At 42.7% G+C, this 10,878-nt stretch overlaps 1 protein-coding gene across 5 annotated transcripts in view; it reads right to left on the bottom strand.

Moving 5' to 3' along the window:
* ASB9 (ankyrin repeat and SOCS box containing 9) overlaps positions 1–2,003 on the bottom strand; it is a 27,533-nt gene extending 25,530 nt beyond the window's left edge. For 3 of the 5 annotated variants that reach the window (XM_011957876.1, XM_011957872.1, XM_011957874.1), the window contains exon 1: positions 1,319–1,705. In XM_011957876.1, the coding sequence (XP_011813266.1) occupies positions 1,319–1,412 (94 nt within the window). In that variant the 5' untranslated portion in view covers positions 1,413–1,705. Of the gene's footprint in view, positions 1–1,318 lie in introns of all 5 variants that reach the window. The other 2 variants (XM_011957873.1, XM_011957875.1) reach the window with 1 other exon arrangement.
* Positions 2,004–10,878: the final 8,875 nt, after the last annotated feature.

Raw genomic sequence — 10,878 nt, forward strand, 5'->3', positions numbered from 1 at the left:
TTGAGACAGTCTCGCTCTGTCACCATGCTGGAGTGCTGTGTCGAGATCTCGGTGCACTGCAACCTCCGCCTCCCGGGTTCAAGCGATTCTCTTGCCTCAGCCTCCCGAGTAGGTGGGATTACAGGTACGTGTAATCCCAGCTAATTTTTGTATTTTAGGTAGAGACGGGGTTTCACCATGTTGGCCGGGAGGGTATCATGACCTCGTGATCTGCCCGCCTCAGCCTCCCAAAGTGCTGGGATTTCAGGTGTAAGCCACCGTGCTCTGCCTATATAAGCCTGAACCCAGGAGACGGAGGTTGCAGTGAGTCAAGATTGCGCCACTGCACTCCAGGCCAGGCGACAGAGCAGGACTCCGTCTTAAAAAAAAATTAATAAATAATAAATACATCAATTCAGCAAGGCTGCGGCAACACCAGCTTTCCCAGCCCTGGGTGCTGGGGCTTGTCACCGTAACAAGCCCCCAAGGATCTCAGCAGGGTGAACAACAGTTGCAGAAAGTGAGCTGTTTCCTTCACACCCTCACCCTGCTCCCTTTGCTCTCCAAAAGTTACGAACTTTGAGTTTCCTTCCTGATAAACTCCAAGGCTTCCTCACTGATTGGTCTCAGTTTGGGAAAGGATGTGACATCAACTTTGCAGACTTGGGGCTGGAGAGTTAACCAGTATATTACTAACCAATATACTAGTATTTATAAAAACCTGTGTGCAAATGCCTAACAAATTTTTCAGAATCCTTTTAGCCAACAGGCACCTGCTGAATGCTCACCGAAGTGTGTATTTGTGGGATTCTGTACATTAGCACAGACACCACCTGACAGATGAGAATACCTGTAAGATGATTCTCCAATGTTTAAGTAAAACAAAGTCTCTTTTGTCTCTTTTGAAAGTGACTCGATCAGTGCTCAATGTTTGAACATCATTTATAAACCCTGCCCCACCTAAATACCAAACACCTAAGACTTGCAAATTAAGAAAAAAGTTTTAGCATTAAAAATTTTCCTGTTTATAAGTAACTTTCAAACCTCCAATTTAATAAATAATGCATCTGACCCATAAAGAATGATTCCTAGGAGCTGAAATTTTCACTGGAGAATAATTTGTGACAACTGAATTTGTGTTGTATGTAGGATTCTGCAGAAAGAAGTGTACACATTTTTGAACAGCTGTGTAAAGGATATATACCAGCGGACTGTGGGCATCTGCCCAGTAACAGACCCATGGACACCTCACACAGAGCCACTGAAACTGCCCAACCGTCCTCTCCTAAGCACATTAGCCAACCTCCCCAGGGCTGATTCCACTGCCCCTATGACTCACCACTCATCAATGGGTTTGAAAGAAGCCTGATGTCAGGAGAGTCTCTTGGCCCCGCGGGCTTGCTCTCATCCATGTCCCCTTGTTTGCCATCCATGATGCTCTCTCCTAAGCGAGCAAGCTCTGCGCTCCACTTCAGTTGCTCAGCAAAGTCCAAACTCCATGCTCCCCCTGCTCCTGAAAAATTCCAGTTCTGTGGCTGGCTGAGCTGCACACGTCCTGGTCAAATGGTCTGCAGCAAAGAACAGAGCAGGCAGGGTAATCTGAGTGCTACCTGTGGTCAGAGAGAGGCACACGCTGGTGTACACACACACACACGCACACACACACGCTTTACCTAACTGGCTGGAGGCCCGCCAGAGGCCACAAGAACCCTCCAGCCCTAAGTCTGCGAAGTTGCTGATGTCACGTCCTTTTCCAAACTGAGACCAATCAGTGAGGAAGCCTTGGAGTTTATCAGGAAGGAAACTCACAGTTTGTAACTTTTGAGAGTGAAGGGAGCAGGGTGGGGATGAAGGAAACAGCTCACTTTTTGCAATTGTTGTTCACCCTGCTGAGATCTGTTTGTTACATGGTAGCTTGTTATGGAGACAAGCCCGAGCACCCAGAGCTGAGAAAGCTGGTTTTGCAGCAGCCCTGCTGAATTGCTTGCACAGTAACATGCACAGCACGCCCTGGCCATCTGCACATGTGCTTTCAATTGTGCTGGGAGTTTCTTATGGGAAAATGTGTCTATATGTTACAAAAAATGTACCTGTGGAAAGAACCATTTTGTTCCTTTCAGTTGCAAGAATTTCACTAAATGTCCTACCTCACTTTCCTCCACTCATTTTATTTTAACTTCTAAATAAATAATGAACGGTTGCAATTGGAAAAATGGATTGCTAGGTGGCCTGGGATGTGGAAGAGACCTGCTATCTTTTCATTGTGAATTACTAAAACTTATTTTGTTAACGTTTTGCTGTTTTTGCTTATACAAAACATTTGGGGCCCGGCGCGGTGGCTCATGCCTGTAATCCCAGCACTTTGGGAGGCCAAGGTGGGCGGATCACGAGGTAAGGAGTTTGAGACCAGCCTGGCTAACATAGTGAAACCCCGTCTCTACTAAAAATACAAAAAAATTAGCTGGGCGTGGTGGCAGGCGCCTGTAATCCCAGCTACTCGGGAGGCTGAGGCAGGAGAATCGCTTGAACCCAGGAGGCAAAGGTTGCAGTGAGCTGAGATCACGCCACTGCACTTCAGCCCAGGTGACGATGCGAGACTCCAGCCCAGGTGACAGTGCAAGACTCCACCTTAAAAAAAAAAAAAAATTGGATGTTCTGTGTCCATGTCTTTTCAGATAAGCCCAGTTGCCTCACACCCCTGGGTGCTACTTCAGGCTGACAAGCACCTCTAGGCTCCCACCGTTCCTCTCTTCCAGGCGGAAGAGGATTTTTCATCCCCATGGGGGAAGGCTCTGAGTTAAGTCTCAAGCATAGACTGGCTGTGAAGTGATTGCAGATTTGTCTTAATGCCAAAGATGAGGACTAGATGTTTTAGATTTACGGAGTCTCAGTTAAAACATTTGGTGGCTGTTATTAACAGTTTGAGGGGTGTCATTCACATTTTTAAAGGCATTTCTATGCATACACATGTATGCACATTTATGAATTTACATTTTCCACATAAATGTACCTATATTATTCTTTTTTTTGAGACAGGGTCTCGCTTTGTCACCTGGGCTCGAGTGCCATGACGTCATCTCGGCTCACTGCAACTTTCATCTCCCGAGCTCAAGCAATTCTCCTGCCTCAGCCTCCCGAGTAGCTGGGATTACAGGAGCGCACCACTGTGCCCAGCTAATTTTTGTATTTTAAGTAGAAACAGGGTTTCACCATGTTAGCTAGGCTGGCCTCGAACTCCTGACCTCACGTGATCCCCCTGCCTTGGCCTCCCAAAGTGCTAGGATTACAGGCATGAGCCACCGCACCTGCCTCCTATATTATTCTATTATTCTATGCTTTTTACACTTATTTTGTCTGTGAGAGCTTTCCATATCAGCTTTTATAGCTATGCTCCTGTCTTTATTCACTGCTGCATAGCATTCCATATTGTGCCAGAAGTATTTAATTATGCTCCTAATGATGCAACCAGAATGTCATTATTTCTGTTAGTACTATGAAAAGACTAAAGTTCATATTTGTGTACATGTGGCTTTGTGCACATAGGCAAATATTTCTGGAGGAGAGATTCCTAAGAGTGGAAATGCTAAGTCAAAGGCATACTTATGCACACGTAATAAATTGTATAAAACTGAAGACACACACAGGAATGAGTACAAGTAAAACTGGGGAATTGAATAAGACTGCATGAATGTTGATCTCCCAGTTACAATATTGTACTACAGTTTTGCAAAAAGTCACCATTGAGGGAAACTGGGCAAAGTGCACCAGAGATCTCTATGTGATTTCTTACAACTGCATGTGAATCTGTAATGATCTCAATACAAATTGCACTTTTTAAAAAGAGGCTGCTCACTGAAAATGTATAAACACTACTAAACTTCCCTCTATCTCTATTTGCAGAATTAACTGGGAAGGCCATAAGCATACAAATTCTTTACCACTCCATCAGGAAAGATTTGAAGAATGATACATTTGTTTGGCAGAGAGTGAGAAATTGATTCCCAACACAGACTGGATGAGGAGTTGAACAGAAGGGCACAGTGGGGAAACTGGATACCATTTCCTTTCCTTCCCAGTAAAATCTTTGTAGTACAGCTTGTTTATTTACTTTTAATTAAATTCCAAGTAGATAAGGCTTTTCCATATTCAAAATTAAGTTCCAAAATGACAATAAAGAAGATTTCCAGGTTGTTTCCCTACTACCTGGGAAGGAATTAATTCATCAGCCTTTAATCTTCTCACTTTATTTATGATGTTGATCAACACTAGTGAATAGGAGGATGTGAGGTGTATTTTTAAGCTGTTTGACAACAGTTCTTTACAAGGGGAGTTCATGCATTTGTGGATTTGTATGAGGATAAAGTTGAATCACATGTGTATGAGCTGTGATTATGGAGAAATTGGTTGGCTTACCAACAGCTATAAGAGAAGAGCAATCTTACCAACTTCTAGTCAGCCTTGGTGCGTGTCAGCGTGTGTGCCTGGATGTTCAGTGAAACTGGCACAGGTTAGGTTGGAAAACAGAATGATCGTTGCCTGCAGCAGAAGATAAAGCCACAATCATTCCTCACCAGGAGCAGTGTTCACACTAGCCAGGGCCTCTGCCCTGCCCCTCAATTAGCTGTCCAAGGCACACCTCAGGCATGGTTTAGGAGACTCTTTCCTCCCCAGTGTAGCTGGCTCAAGTCCAGCTGCTAAGAAGCTGAAAGCTCAAGAAGCGGGAGGTATGGTGAAAGGAAATCAACTTTATCCAAATGCTACTGAGAGTTGAAGCCAGCTGGACTTCCTGGGTCGAGTGGGGACTTGGAGAACTTTTGTGTCTAGCTAAAGAATTGTAAAAGGACCAATCAGCACTCCATAAAAATGCACCAATCAGCGCTCTGTGTCTACCTAAAGGATTGTAAATGCACCAGTCAGCATTCTGTAGAAACGCACCAATCAGTGCTCTGTGTCTAGCTAAAGGATTGTAAACGCACCAATCAGTACTCTGTAAAAATGCACCAGTCAGCACTCTGTGTCTAGCTAAAGGATTGTAAATGCACCAATCAGCACTCTGTGTCTAGCTAAAGGATTGTAAATGCACCAATCAGCACTCTGTGTCTAGCTAAAGGATTGTAAATGCACCAATCAGCACTCTGTAAAAACACGCCAATCAGCACTCTGTGTTCAAAGGATTGTAAATGCACCAATCAGCACGCTGTGTCTAGCTAAAGGATTGTAAATGCACCAGTCAGCACTCTGTAAAAGCACACCAATCAGTGCTCTGTGTCTAGCTAAAGGATTGCAAACGCAGCAATCAGCACTCTGTAAAATGGACCAATCAGCGCTCTGTGTCTAGCTAAAGGATTGTAATTGCACCAATCAGCACTCTGTAAAAACGCACCAATCAGTGCTCTGTGTCTAGCTAAAGGATTGTAAACGCACCAATCAGCACTCTGAAAATGGACCAATCGGCACTCTGTAAAATGGACCATCTGCAGGATGTGGGTGGGGAAAAATAAGGGAATAAAAGCTGGCCACCCCCAGCCAGCAGCGGCAACCTGCTTGGGTCCCTTCCACGCTGTGGAAGCTTTGTTCTTTCACTCTTCACAATAAATCTTGCTACTGCTCATTCTTGGGTCCATGCCACCTTTAAGAGCTGTAACACTCGCCACAAAGGTCCATGGCTTCATTCTTGAAGTCAGCAAGACCAAGAACCCACTGGAAGGAACCAACTATGGACACACTACCAGGTGGATAATGGCTCCCCTTTGAAAGACCGTTCCAACTTTTTGGGTTGAGTGAAGGGATTTATGCAGGAAAAAGGTGTGGGAAAATACGGGAATATCAAGGGAGGGAAGATCTCTGTGTGTCTCTTGCCCATGGCTATCTTGAGTACTTGCCGGTCCGGAAGTCCAGTTTTTGTCATCCTCACTTCTGCACGGTAGTGGTGGGCTAACTGTTCATAACTCCCCCAAGCAGGAGGATTCTGCTGCTGGGTCTCTGTGCCTTTTTTGTTTCAAAATTGCCCCCTGGAATTTCTAAGCAAGCATATGATTAGATAAGTGAGCACTGTTCACAAAAGTGCCTCATGGAAAAGAGAGAAACAAAGAGTTTCAAAGTATGTTTCAAGGCTGAAAGCAAGACAGAAAATAAAAAGGTTTAAAATGCATTTTGAGGCTGGGATGCTCAGTTACACTGAGACCTTGGGGGAGCCTTTAAAATCACTTTCAATCAGTCAAAGTTGGTCCAGGAGCTGAAGCTTCTTCTTATTTCAGCTGGCAATTTTTCTAGCACAAAACCTTTAACACCTAAAAGGAATACATCTGCTCAGCAACATGGAATACTCTGCTTCTACTGCTTTAGAAAGAAGTCAGTCAGTCCTACCCCGCCAAGCAGTACAATAAGACAAATAAGAATGTGTTTTTTTAAAAATCTGACATTATGCAGTATTCTCGAGGAAACAATCAGGTGGATCAAAATTGAGAGATAATCACATAACAATGGGGCTGGACTCTTCAAAAATGCCAACGGCATTGCTTTCTAGATTAAAGGAGAATAAAGAGACTTGGTAACTACATTCAATGCATGATCCTCAAAGAGATCCTGAATGGTGGAACATGCCAGAAAAGATATCATTAATGCCACAAGTGTGTGTGAGAACTTAAGTCTGGATATATATTGGATAGTTGTAGTACATCAGTGTCAAACCTCCTGTGTGTGATCACTACACCACAGTTCCATAGGAGAATCTCTGTGTTCTTAGGAGATGCACACTGAACTGCTCTGTGCTGAACCATAAGGGAGCGAGAGGCCAAAAGGGAAATGCAGGCCTTTATGCATGTTTTGCACCAAGTATAAAAAGTTAATGTAAGCTGTGCAGTCAAAACACATGAGTATATATAAAGCCTGCGTTGCCCAATCTGTTTGCATGGCATTGTCACTCCTCGTAAACCCAGCAGCCACATATCCCAGAACCAGGGGCTGATTGGAAACACTATTCTCATTGCACAATAATGCAGGGACATAAACAACAAGAGCCTGTCTTTATTTAAAAATTTATTATTTTGGCTATCATGGGCTTTTTGCCTTAACATTGACTTTTCAAAATGGTGCACTAAAATATGCACATTAATGATTTTTTGTTGCCCTCTTAAATTTTTTGTCTCATTCACCTAATCCTGTTCCTAGCCCTGGTGAAGGATCATGATGTCCACAACTTACAAATCATTCATTTTTTAGATATATGGATATGTATTAATTATATATGAGTTTACATATATGGGTGTGTGTGCACATGTTCATTTATATATGTATATGTGCGTATACATTTGTATGTGCATACTGGTATGTATGTGTGTGTGCATATACACATACATGGAGAAGCAAATGCAGCAAAATGCTAACAATTGGTGAATTGAGGTGATGGGCATACAGATATTCATTGTTTTGTTGTAGATTTTTTGTAAGCTGGAAACTTCAAGATATAACAATGGCGGGAGTAGAAAAATTAATAAATGGAAATTAAGACGTGGTGCGGCCAGGCGCGGTGGCTCAAGCCTGTAATCCCAGCACTTTGGGAGGCCGAGACGGGCGGATCACGAGGTCAGGAGATCGAGACCATCCTGGCTAACACGGTGAAACCCCGTCTCTACTAAAAAATACAAAAAACTAGCCGGGCGAGGTGGCAGGCGCCTGTAGTCCCAGCTACTCGGGAGGCTGAGGCAGGAGAATGGCGTGAACCCGGGAGGCGGAGCTTGCAGTGAGCTGAGATCCGGCCACTGCACTCCAGCCCGGGCGACAGAGTGAGACTCCGTCTCAAAAAAAAAAAAAAAAGACCTGGTGCACACTTGTTTACAAGCTAAATTTGTTAAAATAAGAAGCTACTATTTCAAGTATGATCTGTGTATTTGTCCTGGTACAGACTCTGCTAAGGGAAGGAGATGATAGATTCCATATGCAAATGGAATATATCCATGCAAGTGCAGTCCCTGGCGGTGATATGCAATGGGTAAAAACGTGAAGTCCTCCAGTGTGGAGAGCATCCTCCCTGACAAGCTGTGGTTTTTCAGCGATTCATCCCTCACCATGGCAGCCTCAGGAGATGTCTCTGAAGGGTCAGCTATTCTCTTTGTGTTCAACGCATAAATCTTCTCAGCAATGAGCATTGTTACTGAAAAAAAGATTTGTGTAGAAACCTCATGTTTATTTGACAAAGCAATATTAGAAATATAAGGGAGGAGAATTACTTTGGGAGAAACAGTTCCTTAATCAAATGTGAACCAAAATTAGAGACGTTGGATTACATACCTAAACATTTAAATAATTTAAGGGATTTGGAAGGTGTTGAGACTTAAATCTTCAAGTGACATAGCAAGCTTATTTTTTTCTTTTTCTTTCTTTTTTCTTTTTTTTTTTTTTTGAGACGGAGTCTCACTCTGTCGCCCAGGCTAGAGTGCAGTGGCGCAATCTCGGCTCACTGCAAGCTCCGCCTCCCGGGTTCACAGCATTCTCCTGCCTCAGCCTCCCGAGTAGCTGGGACTACAGGCACCCGCCACCACACCCGGCTTATTTTTTGTATTTTTTAGTAGAGACGGGGTTTCACCGTGTTACCCAGGATGCTGTCAATCTCCTGACCTCATGACCCGCCCCCCTGGGCCTCCCAAAGTGCTGGGATTGCAGGCATGAGCCACCACGCCTGGCCTATTTTTTTAAAATAATAGGTAAAGGTAGATGATGGACTCATACAGTCATATAAATAATAGCTAGCTAAATAGATGGTAAATACATATATGTCTACACAGACATAGTCAGATGGTTTATAGATAGGCAATATTGGGTATTTGGTTATGAAAATATTCATTCCTTAAAATGATTCATTGTGTATATATTTTAAATTATTTGAAACTATTATTTTAAATAGTTTTTATATGTAAATCACACTTCTGGAAATCTAAGAAATACTTCAAACATTTTTGAAGATTTATTTAAAAATGAGGTTCACGTCAATGTTATCTATAATAGCAAGAAACTAGAAATAATTTAAGTATCTAACAATATGGAAATACTTAAGGAATATGATATATTTTAAAAGGTTGTCCCAAAGGGTTTGAAACAGAAAATCATTAAAATATGGTTTATGGGAAAAGCTGGAATCATAAATACTTTTATAATAGGATATCTGTGTTAAATCAGGCAAAGGAATAAAAAAAAATGATGTGCTGAAATACTGAAAAATCTTAAGAGTAGAAGTTAACTAATAAATATTATATACATATGTGAGTAGTTATTCTAAAATTCAGTCACCCTGCCAGGGACCTTGCCTAGCCAGCTTATCTGAAATAGTAAGCCTCTGTCATCACTCTTTAATCTGCTTTATTTTTCTATCACTTCCTGATATGATATTATATTTGTATTATTTATTCCCTGCTGTCCTCACTAGCACATGAGTGTTTTGGGAGCAAGCACCATGTCTGTCTTTCACACTGTTCTACAGTGTCTGGCACATAATAGATGCTTAGTAAAAAATGTGTTAAAGGAATTAATTGAGAAGCTATCTTAGGGCACTTCAAATATGACTAAAATCATAAAAATTATACTGTTTTGGGAAGAAAGCATCCCATATAGTGTAAAAAGTGAAATAATTTGTATTAGTATCTCAGAACCCCAAACCGCAGGCAAAATGGAAACCGAAGGGTTAATTTGATCAGGTCTGTCTGCCCTGCTTGCTTTTGGTGGCTTGCTTTTTGTTATTTCTTTTCTTTTTTCATGAAGCTGAAGGCCACAGTAGTTGAATGCCTCTCTGCTGAACACTGAAACTTAATCTTCACTGACTACTTTATAAATAACATTCATAGTTCACCACAGTAATGATTGCTTCAGTTGTTTTTCAGGAACTTGGGCCAGCTCCTGTCCAGTTCAAACCAGTTAAGGTCACTGGCTCTTCAACTAGGCCTCCACAAGTGCCTGAGAAATGGCCTTCTGATGTCAGAAGACCAAAAATGACACCTCAGATCATGCTAATGCCACTATTTTTGGTTTATATGTCCTATGTAATGTCATGAACCCTGGCTATGCTTGCCCAGAATAAACCTGTTACTTTTTTCCCCACTGTCAATCACTTTTTCCCATGCCTTAGACCACCCCACTTCCCTAACCCATAAATACAGCTAAGCCTTATCTTTGGGAAGGTGGATTTGAGACCTGTTCTCCTGCTTCCTTGCTTGGCAGCCTTGTGAGCAAATCTTTTCTCTTTGGCAAAACCTGTGTCACAGTGATTGGTTTACTGCATGCAAGCAGAACAAACCTAGATCTAAAGTTGGTAACAAAATAATGTTATAAAAACCAGATGATTAGTCTGATGGTCTAAATATAGCTTAATGGATTAGGCCTTAAAAGGAACTTAAAGATTACCTCATGTCTAATACTTTCATTCATAAATTGTAAGACATCGGCACCACTCTAGGATTCAGGGACCTGGACAATCAGATGAATTCTGGTGAATAGTTGTTCAGGATTTGAGTGCCGCCTCCTCCCCCAACACAAACACAGGCCTACCATTGTTGGGAGGTCCATACAGATGATTTGTGGCATCCATGGTCTGCAGTTGCAGTGGGCAATGGAACACTTCCCTGGGGTCACAGACTGGTTGAATGTCCTAGAGCCTCCCGGGGCTTAACACAGCACTCAGACATTCAGCAAGATCCCAGTTGACAAAAAAAACAAAAAACAAAACAAAACAAAAATACATTCGGCCGGGCGCGGTGGCTCAAGCCTGTAATCCTAGCACTTTGGGAGGCCGAGACGGACGGATCACGAGGTCAGGAGATCGAGACTATCCTGGCTAACATGGTGAAACCCCGTCTCTACTAAAAAATACAAAAAACTAGCCGGGCGAGGTGGCGGGTGCCTGTAGTCCCA

Source organism: Colobus angolensis, unplaced genomic scaffold, assembly GCF_000951035.1.
Source record: "Colobus angolensis palliatus isolate OR3802 unplaced genomic scaffold, Cang.pa_1.0 Scaffold450, whole genome shotgun sequence".
In the NCBI taxonomy this organism is placed as follows: domain Eukaryota; kingdom Metazoa; phylum Chordata; class Mammalia; order Primates; family Cercopithecidae; genus Colobus; species Colobus angolensis.